At 42.7% G+C, this 17,004-nt stretch overlaps 1 protein-coding gene across 2 annotated transcripts in view; it reads left to right on the top strand.

Moving 5' to 3' along the window:
• Nucleotides 1–17,004, top strand: part of gpr158a (G protein-coupled receptor 158a) — a 74,970-nt gene that overhangs the window by 39,253 nt on the left and 18,713 nt on the right. For both annotated transcript variants that reach the window (XM_030398550.1, XM_030398549.1), the window contains exon 5: nucleotides 1,669–1,737. In XM_030398550.1, the coding sequence (XP_030254410.1) occupies nucleotides 1,669–1,737 (69 nt within the window). The remainder of the gene's footprint in view (nucleotides 1–1,668; nucleotides 1,738–17,004) is intronic.

Here is a 17,004-nt window from a genome sequence, read left to right as displayed (position 1 = left end):
GCTTTAGACATGCGAGGATAAGCCTTGAAGATTCACCACCTTCCCGACAGCCTGAACATCCGGCTGCTCTATCTCCCGCACACCTGAAGACTCCGCCATCACATCAAGCGGAGCTGGAGCTGAACAAAAGATCGCTCCCGTTAATAAAGTAGATGAAACTTTGAGATACTCCAGGGCTTTGTCGTAATTATGTAATCCCCCCTTTTATGTAATCTCCATTATTCTTATCAAACTAAGTTTAAGAGCTTTAGTTTCAAAGCTCCTCGCAGACTTTCTGATAAATTAAAAACGTTTAAATTCTCATAAACAATCGAGTTCATTCGGGTTACAGATTTATGTTATTGAACAAGATAAACTTCAGTCTTCTCGTCTACACAGCTGAGATTTTGTGTCTGCTTTTTCTTTTGAGTGCCACAGATGTGTTCTGCTGTTTGAAAGCCCCCCTCGAGCATCACGTCAATTATGGGACGATATGTTTGTTAAATATCCGACACAAAAGGTGCACACAAAGTGGCTGGAAATTGTGAACCCTTCCATGAAAAAGTCCTTGAGGCGAAAGCTTTCACTTCACTTTGTTCTCTTTCAACCGAGACAGAAGGAAATGCTCCACTCCCCCTTTTTCAAGTCCTCCTGGAATATTTGTCCTGCTGCTTTAGACTGGTTTAGACCTCCGGGGCGTTTTTAAAAGCTTTATTCAAAACTCTACATCCGTTTTGTATAAAGGAAAGAATTGGAATTCAGAGATTTTGGGCATTTTGATTATGTAAACCAAGGACATACAATAAATCACCTTCTATCCTTAACTTGCAATTTTCCTCCAAGAGGATGGCCATGCTATGTCAAAAGTGACTCTTGGCATTTTATCTTGTACATACACAAGTCAAAATGAAAGTTAAAGTGTCTGTAATCAATATCCTTACATCAGCAATGAATCAAATAACTCCATGAAAAAAATTTTGTTTATTCAACCCATGTGTCTTTATGTTACGTTATGTTTCTTCATATTCAATTCTATGGCAAAATACCTGCGTTGGTTGCCAAAAATTATATTGTATAAAGTTATATGTATATAGTATTGTATTACAGATGGTTTATCAGAATGTACATTAATTTGTAATATATTCTTACAGCAAAATGTTTGGCATGTAATTCATGTGGACTCCTTCCATATATTAAAGGGGCAGTATGTAGTTTTGGAGATAAAATTTTAGCATAATTAAAATATTTACAATATAAATGCAGTAATAGTACAAATTCAGAAATATGTCTTTTCCATAACTGAATAAACGAGCTCTTTCAGATCACCAGAACACCGTGTGAAGCTAGCGAGGTGGCAGGGTCCGCCACATATGAACAGAGCAGTTGTGTTGTCTTTCACAAAAAATCTTTCCTTTCTGATTAAAATATCTTCCCCAAATCTAAATATTACACCTTTAAAATGTATTTTGACTGTAATGAAATAATATAGTTGGATTTTTTCAGTATATGTCGTTATATCCTTGTTCTGTGAGGGAACGTTGCTCCATGTCAGATGAAAGTGCCGACGTGTTTCCCATAACAACTTAAAAGAAAATCCTAAATGCCCCAAAAATCTTTAATTAATGCAGGTTTCAGTAAATGATGCATGAATAAGTAGTTTAATAACGGGCGTATCTTTCTTTCTGGCAGAGTATCAGAGCATCCGGTCTCGTCTTACTGGAGGCCATCCTGTGTGGAGCTCTGCTTCTCTACTTCCCGGTAAGCCTGAGACACTCGCTAGTTCCTGTGTATCTGCCTCTGTGTGTGTGTGTATTTGTGTGTGTGTGTGTGTGTGTTTGTGTGTGTGTGTGTGTGCGCGTGTGCATGTGCGTACACGTGCAGACTCCTTTCATGTGCTCGTTTCCTGACGTGTTTGCTGATAATCCTCGTGCCACGCTCCTTTGAGCCGAAAACAACAATCTTCTCCTCGACTGAAGGTTGGCATTCAGTTTGACCTTCAGTTCACTCTGTCGCTCATTCATCTAAAGCAGAATCAGAGCTCAGAACAAAGTTTCATATCTGCGGCGGCTACGGAGCACGATTGTTTGCCTTGTCAGATAGTACGAACCTCAGTGCATAAATCACACCGTTGTGGATTTTTTCTTTTTTTTTTTCTTTTTTTTGACAGCTGCACGGAGCTGTGATAAGCAGCGTTTTCACAGGCAAGGTGTGCGTGAGATATAACGGGAGCGACAGAGACAAACATCCCAGGGCTGGTCGGTGACCCCCTGCTAACTGTGCACAGAGCTGGTCCATGAACCCTGCAGCCTGTCAACACGACCATCTGTTGACCAGCCACTCACGCTGCTGCATACAGACGGCGATCATTCAGACCGTCCCACAGAGCAAACTCCTCAACCTTTTCAAGAGTTTTACAAATCTTAATTCATACGCTTGGCTTTTATTAATGTGGGACTCGGTCACTTAAATGAAATGTGTGTATTTTATTCTTCAAAGTCATGATCCTAGAACTTGCCATTAACCTTTTCACATCCATCTCACGTTCAGGGATGATAATTTAAACAAAGTGACTACTTTTTAGAGCTTAACGTAGGAGGTCATTTCATTGTGTATGTTAGTTATCGAGCAAAAATGTCAAACATCCTCTGGTTATTTTTCCAATAACAATATTAGAAATTCCTTAAAATATTACTGAGGTAAAAATATGCTATCAGTCATATGATCTCTTACATAATCCCCACAAATTGTGCTTTGCTGTCATATATCATTTCCTCCTACAGTTGCTATAGCAAGCTAGTAATGCTTCGCCTTCTTCCGTTTTGTTGTGGGTTGCGACCGGCGTTACCGCGCATCGCGTGCTTCAGGGATTTTGTAGGCTAACCTGGAAGTTGGTATCAAAATGGTTCCCTTGACAAAAGATTTTGGATTATCACAGTAAATATTTCACCTTATTTCAGCCAGTTAATATAAACCAGAAGTGCAACGATACTCATTTATTTCTGTTGTTTGGGAAGGGACTCATCACTGTAGCGCTCTATTACCACCACTAACTATGACAAAGCGAGAATGGGAATACAATTTAGGAGGCACCGCATTATTTGCATGATTTTATCATATTTGTATAATAACATGGCGTCAATATTTCTTTGCAAATATCACGGCAACATCGGTATGTCGCAACGCTCCTTATTTGGTATTGGTTGGTTAAAACAGTTTGTCTATTAACTTATTAACAAAGATATAAATTAATTGAGGAAATGACTATAAAATGATCTCAGAATGGGAATAATCATCAGTTACAACTCTACTGTTGTTGAATATTATACCCTTACCTTACCTACTATAACATGAATGTCTTTCCTTTTGAAAATGATGATCGACAAGACAAGAATCTCATTGATCAATACACATAAATACTGATAAAACTTTTCACACCAGCTCTCATAAAGTTCTACGGACTGACGGAGTCCTGCAGGCAGAGCAGTAGGTGGTGAAAGGTTAAAAGTGTGATGTTGTGTAAGCATGCAGAGGCTAAAACTAGTGGATGTCTTATTATAGAGGAAACAATCAATGAAAACAACATTGCTCCAACAACTCCAACAAGCTTCATGTAAGACTGAGACTCTTCATTTATTGGCTGGAAGAATAAACAGTGTAACAGAGCTGCACCATGCGGAGACAATAACTTATAATCAGCGAAAATCCATCCATGTAATTTTGCATCAATTAAACGAGAGATTCATTGTTTTCCAACTTGTGAAGCACCTCATTATTCCTGCATGATGACCAGACTCTGTCCGACACCCACGTACCATTGATTTACATGAATCTGCCATTATGTCTTCCTCCCGGGCGCTCGGGGGCATCGGCTAATTGCAATTTACTTGCAATCATGTGCAGCTATATGCTTAGCGAAGCAATGCAGGGTAAATGTAATTAAAGCCAACTGATTTAGAGCCGGCTAATCAATGCAATTTGCTGCGACAAGGTCCTAGAAAGTAATAATGTTTGGAATTTGCAGAGTGAAAGCGAGCCGGGAGTCAGGTTATTGGTTGGTGATTCTGTATCCAGCTGGTGTAAGCGATGATGGCACCGGGCTGCTAAAAATAGACCGCTTATAAAAAGATCTCTACAAAGGGAAGTTTAACTTTGTAGCTCACTCTTTTAAAACCCTTCCCTCAACGCTTGATTGAAATTCACTCAGATTATTCCGACGCTGTGATGCTGAGACGGTCACCATGAGCAGGACTTTGATAACACATCCCGGCCCGATCATGTGAAAACAGCATCTTTGTGCGCGGCTCTGTGCGGCACGCTAGATTGATCTCCACCCTGATGCATCTCCATGTCCCCCCCCCTCCCCACACCCCCCACACCCGCCCGCCTGCGAATCCCACATGAGCCGCGGCTGCGAGGGTGAGACGCATCACTCCCAATCTAAATATAGATTCAGAAATATTCCGCCGCCGCTGCTGCTTCTATTTTAAATAATTCCACTGTTATTAAGCAGCGGGAGATACATCTCATCCTGCTCCCAAGGCATTCGACTTTTGTGGTGTAATGCAATTCTCCCCCCCCTTTTTCTCTCCCGAGTGTGTCACATGCAATAACTTCAGCCCCCCCCCCACTGCTTTGAAATGAAAGGGGAGGAACAGGGAGTGCAAGGAGGAGAGAGGCAAAAATTATGGCAGCACCAAAGCCGGCTATTTCCGTCTGGCTGTGGAGATGAGAGGGGGGGGGGGGGAGCGGACACGCATTTACGATTCACAATGTGATCCCTGGATTAGCTTGCCAGCCCTGCGTTTGTCTCTTTGCAGCTTCTTATTGACGCTGCTGGGGAGGCTTAGATCGGTGGGGTAAAGTGACAGAGTTTGGATTACGATTGCCACTTGTTCATTCCTTCAGATGCCACCATCTTCTCGAATCAGGCCAGCAATACATTCAGACGACAGGGGGACGCATCAGAGGTGTTGCGTTTTGGATCCACCTGGCCTCCGCCTGCCTAAAGGCACTCTGATACCGCACAATAACGAGGACAATGCAAAAAGACGATCAGCTGAACGTGACTTTACTCGTCCAAACTGCAGCTCATGTGTCAGGCGATATCTTGCAAAAGAGAGATGAAACAGTTAAATCTTTAGTACACAGTTACTCTTTTTTCCCCAGTCGGCTGTCTTGGTTTATTTTTGGCACTTCTTCCTTTAATTCCTACAAAAGGTGTTAAAAACAGGTTAAGGCAGGAAACACTGTAGTAAAAAAACCTTCCCATGCCCGACCACCATCAAATCAAATCAAATCAATTTTATTTATATAGCCCAAAATCACAATCACATTGCCTCAGTGGGCTTTACAATCTGTACAGTGAACAACATCCTCTGTCCTTAGACCCTCGATTCGAGTGAGGAAAAACTTCACATGTTGATGGAAAAAAAACCTTTTAACAGGGTAAAAAAAAAACAATGGAAGAAACCTCAGACAGACATGACATGCAATAGATGTTGCGTGTACAGAAAAGAGCAACAATTCACAGTTTACAAGGTACATCAACAGAAGATCTGATACAAGTTATGCAACGTTAGTGGAACCAGGAGACGACCGAGCAGGACGAGGCATCACCAAGTGGAGCCCGAGCCAGACGACCTCCTGTCCACCATGATGACCTGGAAGAGGGCAGGCCACACAAGATAATTAGTAACAGACAGAGAGAGGCATCAAGATTTACAGAAATAAAGATATGAGGAGATAGTGAAGCAGAGGAGAGCAATGATCCAGCAGAGCCCGGGGTGTGACGATCCAGATCAGTCAGTATTTCAAGGCAGCAGGAGCCCGGAAATGGTAGATGGTCCCAGGGGGCCGTGGTCCATCACTGACGAACCTCAATCACGCGGTTACACACAGTACTGTAACCATGACTGTACCAGAATCTAACCAAACCACATCATAAAGTGGTTCGACTGCAGAATCCGATCACATATTTTGCTGCATTGGCTAAATGAGCAGGTGGTGACTGTCTGACAGCAGCTAAACTCTGTAAATCACCTCTGTACTGGATTCCCTGTCGTCACAACACCACAGTTGGTAACAAGTTAAGCCGTATGTTCTTTAGGAAACTGTGTTGATCACAGAGTGTTTGTGTTTATTCATCAAATCTTTGCTTTGCGCTACTCAGTCACTGTTTAAAATTGAAGATAGATTGATGGATTGATATTATTGGTTGAAATTCATTGGTTCCATCTTACGTTAGCACACATGGCATAGAGTTTTGCAAGAAGAGCAAACATGACTGGATTTGGGTACAAGAATACAAAGACATTGGGTTTTTGGGAGAGACATATTGGAAGAATTAAACAAAAAAGAAAAAAAGAAATACTCTTATTACATTGGTTACCCTGGCTTAAATTTACGAGACTTGTTCCATGCAGATTTCCCCACATTTTTAACTTTCGAGTGAATTAAAACACAAACAGATGAGAAACTTGATGACTAAAGCTCTTCCGGAGGCTCATGGTGGCCCAACATCTTATTAATCACCTTATGTTGCTTTGTCCTTTAATTTGTGGTCCCATTTGTAGCGTTCTTAATCCTGAAATATCAGCGCTGTATTAGGAGAGCACACAGTTTTTTTCTCGTGTGTGCACAAATGTTTGAAATTTGCAGATGGCCTCCTGTTGAGCTGCGGGAACTGACTGAGTTAATTAGCTCCAGTCAAACTTTGGATGTTCTTCCTTTCCTCTCTGTACTGCTATCGCAATCTGTCTGAAAGTTTTCATGCCCATGCGAAAAAAAAAAAAAAATGTTAAAATACTGTCGGAGCGCATAAAAAAGGCCAAGAAATCAGGTTCTTCTCCAGCAGAAATCCCTCGCCCTTGTTAAAGAAGTTTCTCTAAGCATAAAGCTGACATTAACAAAGTGACTTCCCTGCATGTAAACACGCCATTCGAGGACGCATGAGACTTATTCTCCCTTCGCTGCTTCCTGCCCATCTGTGTGTGCAGCAGTGCAGGCCGCCCCAGAGACGCCGCTCGTCCTCTCCCTCCCATGTTCTCCCCTGCGAGACGTGTCACGCCTCCCGCTCTGCTGCTTACGCATTCATTAAATGTTAACTCGCATGTTAAAGTAATAATCTGCGAGCTTCCCATTTATAATGTTGCCGACACCTCTTGTGATAAGCCGCTGTTATTTTTTTTTTTCCCCCACCGCTTTGTGTACTACCGAGGTTCTGAGGTTCTTGTCGTATGATTTGATTAAAACGATTACACAGGAAGACTTTCTACTCGGAGGGGGGAAAAGCCTAACACATGTTTAGCAATTAAAAAAAATTTGGATTCACAAGTTCACGCTCTCATGTGATCTCGCAAATCGAGAGACCTGCAAGGACTCAAGAGGTTAGCGTAGCTGTTTTAAGCATCTGTTATATCAGAACTGGAGAGAATGTTTCATTGAAAGAAAAACATGTTTTCTATCTTCTCTCGACTGGCTTCAGGAGGAGTTTGTGTCATGATGCCTTGTTGATTTCCTGTTTTATTTTGTAGCTGGAGCTCACCTGTGTTTCCCTCTTGTGTTCCTGTGCTGCTGTCTCACATCAGCCTCGTTAGCGCTGACCTGTTCCCAGTGTCTCTCCGCCAGGACCTCACCCCCTCGTTAGTCTAGTTTGTGTTTAAGCCTGTGTTGTTCCCTGACACACTGTCGGTTCGTCTGTTTCGTTCCTGGTGTCTCCGAGTTGGTCCTCATGTTTTCATTCATACATGTATTACCAATGCTTCTGGTTTGTACTTCTTTCCCCAACCTGTTTTTTGACTTTGGATTTTGGAAATACTTGCCATGTGTGTCTTGCATTTGGATCCTCATCATTTTTTGCAACCCTGACAGTTTGATTCACTGACTGACTGCTGGTGGCAGCGCTCGAATATTGTTGATGTTATTGGTTTTAATAAGCCCGTGACAGACAGATGGTTCATCAAATCGTCTGCCAAGTATTTTTTGAAAGCGCCTGCCCCCTTTTTTTCCAAACAGTTTTTTTAGCGGCACCTTTCCAGATGGTTCTGTTTAACAAACCATCTGGCACGTCAAGTGAACTAGTTTGAGCAGGTGTTTCAATTCCAATCCTGAGGACTCGTAGTATTTGCCCTCGATTTTAAGTATGTTTAATGGCACTAAAGCACTTTTACAAAAGGTGTAGTCTTCCAACACGTACACAGCTTGTTAGTACCTTTCTAAAAAAAACTCATATCAGCCTTACATAAAGATTTACATGAACATTTTTGTCTTGCCAACTGCTGAAGTAAAGGGTTGGAAGAAAGTAGATTTTTAGATTGAGGCTACGGTATGACATACAATCACCAAGAGTCAGTTGGGAACAAAAAACAACTTTCATTCAAAAATTAAAGGAAATTCTTTGTTGCTGTTGAGCAAAAACCAACGTCAACTGCTGTTCAGAAGAGGTTTTGTAGTTCACGCTTCACTTGTATCTCGATGTTTAGGTCATGTGTCATGATGAGAACAGACCTGGTACAGTTTGTTCTGATCTGCCAGTCCAAAATTCTGAAAATACTCTGACACGCCTCAAATCGCTCCACTTTCTGCTCGTAACCCAATCTTTGTTTAGCGGCAGAGTAGGGAGCTTCAAGTCAAAACTTTGTGTTTTTCAAACCGGTGACCTTTGGGTGCGATTCCCCCGTCCCGCGTTCCTTCTCTTTCCACCTGTCCGATCTCAGCATCGTCTCGGTGCCAAGCTGGGCCAAGGTGCCACCTCAGCCCAACTCAGGGCTTTGCCGTTGCGTGGCAGGCAGGCAGGCAGGGCTTCACAGCACATCAGGGGGCTAATGAGAACCAGTATGGCCAGGGGATAATGTGTCCTGACCTGACAGGCCATGAAACACAGTCTGCCAGCCATTTCTCTCCCCCTTGCTCTGCTCTGCCTTCCATCCAAGCTGTTCTGACACTTTCAATCTGACTTAAGTGAATCTTGAGGGTTGCTGTTTGCATTTCCAGCCGTGCCTTCGTAGCACCGCTTCCCTGCTTGCTTCTGCAAAGTGCTGTCGAGTCTCCCAAAACATACGGCGGCCAAATCGAAGTTGAGGATGCACGGATGCAGCTGGAGTGTTCCCAAGGAAAAAGATAAGATAGCATCACCACGTAGGTTATTCCCTCTCTGATATGTCCCTTTGTGCCGAAGCAAGACGGGAACATCTCTCGGGATCTAACTGGTGATGAGTAGAGGAGGGAATTGTGGGCGGCGGGCGAAAGCCAGCTCTGGTCTCGACTGTGCAGAGGCCGAGCTGGATGTAATTTACACTCGGCCCACCTCAGGGAGAGGCGGGAGGAGAGAAGAAACCATTACCTCCCTCCAGAAAGCTGCCCTTCCCATGTGGCATTGAGTGTCGGCTTTCATATAAAAATGGATCCATTGCTATTACAACACCCCACCTCCCCTCTGCTCCCACCTCCCACTCCCTCATACTGGAGGTGTTTTGTAGATTAGGAAAAAAAAGAAAAAAGGAGATGAGCAGGAGATGATGACCAGGAAAAAGCGAGGCATGGGCGGACCGGATGGCTGTCACTATTTCATGTCAAAACATTAAAAGTAGCACGAGAGCTTTGTTGTGACAGGATGATTCCCGAGGCTGCACCATCCCATTCTCCACTCAGATGGAGACAGACGCACTAAATGGCTGAAAGTCATTTCTCTCCCCTTTAGCTGGTGGCAGTTTCCAAAGAAACTGTGATAACAAAAGGCTGGAAATTCGGCAGCGTCTGTTCTTCTGACTGGAACTGGCTAACGTGTTCTTCTCTTCAAATCTAAAAAAGCTGATTTGTTTCCACAGCGTCATTGACAGATGACTAATATATGATATTTTATTTTGGCATTTTCATTTCGGTAAGTGCTCCATTAGTACGAGTTTGCTCGTCTAGACGTCACAGCTGCCAAATCTGATATTAGTTCGCCATTCAAACCATCATTTTAAAGTTCTGCCGTCTAACAGCGGCACAATTCAAACCAGTTGGGTCGCGCTATCAGGATCTTAACTTCATTAAGTTCTGACCGCAGTGATTTAGATATATTAAGAAAATGAGTACACAAGAGTCTACACTGCAAAACTCCTGCATGTAAACCTACAGCGGCCAAGTGGTAAAGTATCATCTTTGAGGTGATGTAACTAAGCTAAAATAACTCACCGCTGACTTTCGCTTTTACACTGGATCTGAACCGCCGTCTCCTGAATGAAAAGTCCAGTTCTTGTCTAACCCGACCTCCTCCCGATACGGACTTGTTGCTCTTAATGCTGCTTCGCCTCACTTCCTCCGTTGCAGCCGTAATAATTACTACAGCCACTGGAGATCAAGACCAGACAAGAAACATAAATATGGGTCGTAATAAGCTGCTTTCGTGCATCTGTGCTGGTTGAGACCAAAAACAGAGCTCAAAGGAGAGCGAATATTGACTTTCCCATTCAGCATTAAACCCTGTGCAGACGTGGGATCATCAGCACAACAGAGTTGGAAATAGTACCAATAAAAACACTTAAAATATGCAAACACAGGTTTAACTATGTAGCTTACCCGCCCAAAGTACAAAATAAACACAATCTGAGCAATTCAGCAATAGGTAAGCATGACGCTCCACTTCTGAAAAGCTCCTGGTTCACAAGTCCACAGAGACGTGAGCGGTGGAATCAAGGCGTCAGCCAATTTAACGCCAATGTTGTGATGCAGCTTGTTTTACTGCCCCCAAGTGGCCCAAAAAACAATCAATTAATGCAGGTTTAAGAAGGCTAACAACTCATTTTCGAGCTTCAATTAAATCTCTTAATATATTAAAAGAATGTATTGGATTCAAGAGTGAAAACATTTAATATATTAACACAAAAACGTGGATGATGTTACACATACAGAAGTGCAGTTCGTCTGTTGATCATCAAACATCAACAGTAGGTGAAGTAAGAGGATGAGCCTTACTCTCACAATGTGTGTAGGAACATATGATATTTTCATTGAATGCAGTAAACTCATTTCACAGCGTTGAGGGGAGAGGTCTGACATCCTACGTGATCGATACCCTGTGGGACCCTGACCTTCACGGTGGAAGGGGATCAATCCCTGAAGCTCTCAACCTCTGCATCGACCCTCGTGTGCACACGCGCATTTGCATTTTTATTGTCTACACATTACAACTTAATTACACACTGCTGCTTTTTGCTGCTCGTTCGCTAACTGCATTAGTCCAATAAAAGAATCCACCCACTTTGTTTTATTTTTTTTCTTTAAGTGTTATTCGCTGAATATCTCTGGTTTGCCCTGCAGCGAGAGATAATTATCTAAAGCGGTCTAGCACAAAATTATTTGTGTATGCTCTGTGGTGCATCCAGTTGGGCGTCATGTTGTGTTTGTGGGTGTGTTTCCATTCTCATGAAGCCTTTGGGGACTGCAGAGTGCCAGACTTTGTGTTCGCATGATATTAAAGTTAAGCACCAACACTAGCTGTGTTTCTCCACTTAAGGTCACTATTAAAGGTTTCAGTGTGCTTCAAATAAACTAGGTTGTACGATGCGGCTGCAGGTGAAAAACCTGCGGTCATGAAGACATTCATGGTGTTGTACGACGTGTAAACCCACCGTCGAGACAAGACGTCAAGGCCTACGAAGCCTTGAGTTTATGGCCTGATGAAAAGTTTAAACCCTGTCTACTCTGAATAAAAGACGTTGAAGTTGAATTCAAAAGAAATAAACAAATACCTGCTCCGCTAAATATCGTATGAGTGAAGCTTCAGCTTGACGCTCTGACGATTCCCTTCATCTTCACCCACATAAATAAAAATCCACAGGACCACTTGATAAAATTGAACAGTTGCTTCAACAAAAGAAAATGTGGCACAGGAGAACTGTCCATTTCAGAAGTTATTATTTACTGAAGCAGGAATCGTTTGTCAAACAAACTGTCAAAACTACTCTCATGAGACTTTCAAAATAAAATCTCAGTTACTAGGGAATGAAAATCGTAGTGACCATCTTCCAAAATATCACAAATGCAAAATAAGTGAGATTTTACACATCGTAAACTAAACTATCCGCACATTAAGACATTTTAACTTATTGAATTGCTGCAAATATGAACTGTGAGAATAGCAAAAACGTAAATGTTCTTATTAACTTAAAGTATTAAATTAACACTAATTACTTAGACTCCTCTTAGGAGTTAGACTCCTACACCCTACGTTGGTTTTTACTGCTAAAGCATAACTAGGACTGTAGCTTATAGTGGCTAATATTAGCAAACATTAGAAAAAAATGCTGTGTTTCTGAAATTACCGAGTCAGATTATAACTTTTGACATTTGTACACCCTCAGTAGTTCACATCAATTAATTAAACACCAAATAACTTGTGCATTTACCAAGAAACCACAAACACAGGAGTTTTAGTTTCATCCTCACAATTTCACAGAGGTTATGTTAGACTAAAACTCCTCATTTATAAAAGACTAAATAGGTCAGTCCATTCACAAAAAGACTCTTTTGACCTGATTTTGACACATGTTCAGTAAATCCTGCTGTACATTATTGTTTTTGGGATAGACAAGAGTTCTTTTGCTGAATTTACTTGAGATGGGAATTTATTTTCACAGGGATTTTTAAAAGAAGCTCTTGGGATTCTTTTTTGTAAACAAGTAATCTTGATGTTTACATTCAGTTTTATTCAGCAAAACCAATTTGTGTGTTTCCTCGAGGCCACACAAATGTGTTGAATGCATTTCCTACACAAAAAATAGGAAAATGTTACTGTCTACCAGCCTTCGTCTTCTTCTTCTCTGTCTTTGTTGGTACACAGCTGTGTGTCACTCAATAACTACATAGGGTATATTGAAAATATTGACTTTTCCAGAATATCTTTGAAGTTTTCTGTATCCCTGTGTGTACATTTTTATTAATCATGACTATACTTGTGTGATACAGCTATCTATACCTTCTATAAAACATTCGGACAAGAGGAAGAAACAACAACTTGTGTGTTGAAGGGTTCCTGAACAAAAACTGTTCTGGTAGTCCTAAGAGACGGAACAATTCTCCCTTTAGTCACAAATAAATGCAACAGTTGGAGAGCGACAAATTACTGAGTGTCAACACGACAACAGAACTGAAGAAAGAGATCCTCACCTCAGCATGAGGCAGGAAATGTCTGGACATAGTGGTAGGCGCTGCAACAGAAAAAAAATCACAATGACTCTTTTGTGTTCCCGGCTGGTTAAAGCACCAAAATCTAACTTCCTGGAGAAAGACAGCCGATTGTCGAGTCTCATCGTTGGGTCGTCAGATAGCCGACTGACACTTCAGACTCATGATCGACTATCTTCCTCCGAGGAACTCAACAAAGAAGGTGACAGCTATGTTGGAGACGCATGGAGAAACACACTAAAACCCAACATATCCATGTCGTATGGCTTCTGATGAGGAAATACTCACACTTCGGAGAGTAGGCTAACCACTGACATATTGCTCCTTTTCTTTAAATTTGTGGAGGAGAGGCTTGTGTTTGTGCTGCTGTTAGTAGTGTTGGTGCCATCTCACTAGCAGAAATCAGCCCAGTCGATTTGGGGGGGAAAAAAATCAGTCGTTAACCTTCTCTGTGATGTGTAGTTTTTCATTTTCTGGCGGTGTTTCATCATCAGAAGTCACACGACGAAGATATGTTGGGTTTCAGAGTTTTCGTTGGGTGACGCAATGACCCTCCCTTTTATTTTAGGTCCCTTGTCTTCTTGTTAAGACGGCCTGAAGCATTGCATCACGGAGGAATCATATATTAACTTGATCTATACTAAAAAGAAGTCTCTTATAGACGTGTTGTGCTCTTCAAAAGTATGACTCACATACTGCACTTGATGAAACGCAATTTTCTGCAGCAATGTTTTAAATTATGCAAGACTTAAGTTAACTTGTAGAGGAAGAACAGTGTTTGGTTGTAGTTTGAGTTTAGTTTGAAAACCAGCTTGCTCCAACATGGCTCCATCCTCCAGCCAGTCTTTTGTTCAGCTGCTACGACAGGCTGCTGCCCTCCTCTGTCTCCTCGGTGTGTCTACACTGTAAAAGATGACAATAAGGAAGAGGAGGCTGTCCACACTTCAAAATGGTCAAAACAAAAAGAGAGAAGTCCAGACAAACGGATGAAGAGCTGAATGCAGAGGTAGCCGACATCACTGCAGCTCCCTTGAAAGCTGCTGCTGCTGCTGATGCCGCCGCCGCCGCCGCTCGCACCACAGCTGGCCGCCTTGCGTCACCGTCGTATCGACAGGGACAAAACTCTAGCTGCTAACCAACCCACTGAATCTGTGTGTGTGTGTGTGTGTGTGCGCGGAGCCAGCTGGTGGGTGCTGAAACGAGAGATGATTAGGAATGAAAGATAACTGCAAATTAAGTGACTGAGTGTTGATTGAATGAGTAAGTGGGTGAGCGTGTGAATCGCGCTCTTGTTCCGTTTGTCTGTTCTTCTTCGTCTCCCATCGCTCCTCGTTTCACCAGCGATCGTTGTTCGAAAATCCTGATGGACGGATGAAACATACGGAGGGAATCTGCTCGGATGTTTTTACAGGTTATACGTCTGTGTTTCAGTCCTGATTTGTCTTAAACTTCGGAGAAAACAAACAGCGTCTTTGTGGAACATTCACTTTCTCTTTCGGTCTCGCTTCCACGTTGATGTGGCGGTTAAGCGAGGCCGCCCTGTCCATACCATCACAGGTTCACCCCCCCCCCCCCCCCAAAAAACAGCTGATGTTCCCATCAACAGCCATCATGTCCAAAAACCTAACAACTGCTGAGTCACTGTCCTCACAAGTCAGTCCTGATGAGAGTATTAACGCAGCCCCTAATATCTGTTATAACATCCGCTGTCAGGTTGATATCTCCTTCTCAACAGTCCGCGTGCGTCCTCGATGAAAGAAAATGTCAGCTAACGCGTTACGTAATGCGTGTTTATAGAAATCAGGTGGGATGCAGGGAACTTTAAGAGCTGATGTTGGAGCTTTTGTGCTTCTGCTGAATTGTACTGCATCGCACCGACTGGTGTTTCAATAAGTTTGTCCACAACATTTATATGAAAAAGGTCCATTTCTTCCATTTAACAAGGTGTACCTAACCTGTTTTCGCTTGTTCGTTCATTTGTCGAGTCTTACCTCGTCTTTCTTTTATCAGTATTGTTCCTACCACGTCTCTCACTTGTCTTGTGTTGCGTCACAAACTAACAAACAAATGTCTAAAAGGATAAAATGGTGAAGTGATGACATACAGTCGATCCAGAAGGTCAAAGTTTGAATGTCTCCAAGCAAACCTTCAGGTTGACCTATGACCTTTTGGATATTAAACTATCACTATTAGATATTTTTATGCAAAGTTGACCTAAATGGAGTCACAGCATGTTTCTTACTGGGAATTATTCACTGGAATTATATGTGTCAATAAAGGGAAAAGTTCCAAAGAAACAGAAAAAAGCCAAGGTGTACCCAATAAACAGGCAGCTGACGCACAGTAGTTCTTGAGAATTCAGATAAACAAGTATTAAATTGTGAGATCTAAAGGTGGATTTTGGAGGATTTGGTGGATTTGGTGGATTTAGCCAGAGCCAGCCGAACTGTTTCCCCTCTTCCCAGTCTCTATGTTGAGCTAAGCTAACTGGTTACAAGCTCCTGCTACTTATTTCCAATGCAGATACAGTAAGAGAGTCTCATTATGTCTACCGAAATGTGTAAAACTATTACCGTAAAGGTTTGGATGGCGATTATGACGAATAGTACGGGAGAAATTTGATGCAAAAGACATCCAAGGCTGATGGTAGGTTGAGAATAATTTCATGGAAAGATAGCAAATACCTGATCTGTACACCTGAAAGCTTCCGTCTGAAGGACTCGAGACTCTCTCCGTCTCTTTTTTAGGAATATCAATACAAAACCGAAGCCTTGAACGAAAGATGAACCATGCAGTGCTTCTGTCAGCCAGTTAGCTTTCTTTTGCTCACTTCCACGACTTCCACAAAAGTTTCATCTGCCTGTGGAAGCCGAATGTTACCCTCCTCAGGTGTGCGTCTGTAGAACACTCTGTTCTGTTTTTTAGTTTCCGCATGACAGGGCTGTGTTTTGGAGGGGCGGTTGCGCAGCCGGGTTGTGTTAAGTCAGGTGTCTGGGGAGCCGGGCGAACCAGGTGAGCAGACGAATATAATGATCGGGGCAGACATCCAGCTGGGACGCGCTCACCTGCCCTGCCCAGAACAACCAAAATAACAGCCCAGATATTTCCTGCAAACCGGTGTGATGCTGTTAAACTCACAATAAATCAGCAAATTTTCAAAATGTTGGCTGCGGATAGTGCTGTTTGGCAACGCTCACTCAGCATTTCCAGAAGCCTTTACTCACGCTGTAACTGAGACGAGACAAACGGGGGGAGGCAGGCTGAAGAGTAGTAAGTGTGTTGATAATTGTCTCCTCCATATTGATGTCCATTAGATAGTTATACAGCACCCTGATCCTCTCAATCCCTGCATGCACGCACACACACACACACGCACGTTCGGGAATAACACCCGATCCTTTCCCTTTCCCACGGCGCTGAATCTAAGATTCCCAGCACTTAGCATTGATTATTAATGGCAGGTTTGAAGAAGAAAATGAGGAGGTGGGGCAGAGTCTGATCGTACGCTCGCTGGCGTTAAGAGAAATCTGTCAGAGGTTCAGAGCCAGGTCTCTTCCCAGAAACACCACTTATGGAAAGTGCATGGCTTGTGTTGTGAACTTCTGAGGGTCATGATAGCGCTTGAGGACACTGGCTACGCTTATTTTTGGCCCTAAAATATGAGTATCGACACTGGTCGGGGGGGGTGAGGATATACCTTATTGTATCAGATGAACTGCGGAGAGCTGAGAGTCCACAGGGAGCGTGTCGTTGGGTTTGTGTTACGGTGAGTAACTGGAAGCGGGACGTAATATTTTCCTCTTCACGGACAAAAATTTAGGCTCGTCAGAAACTTCACTGGGTGTTTTGAGCTGCTAG

Source organism: Sparus aurata, chromosome 19 (genome assembly GCF_900880675.1).
Source record: "Sparus aurata chromosome 19, fSpaAur1.1, whole genome shotgun sequence".
In the NCBI taxonomy this organism is placed as follows: Eukaryota; Metazoa; Chordata; class Actinopteri; order Spariformes; family Sparidae; genus Sparus; species Sparus aurata.
This window is presented reverse-complemented; position numbering and strand designations above follow the sequence as displayed.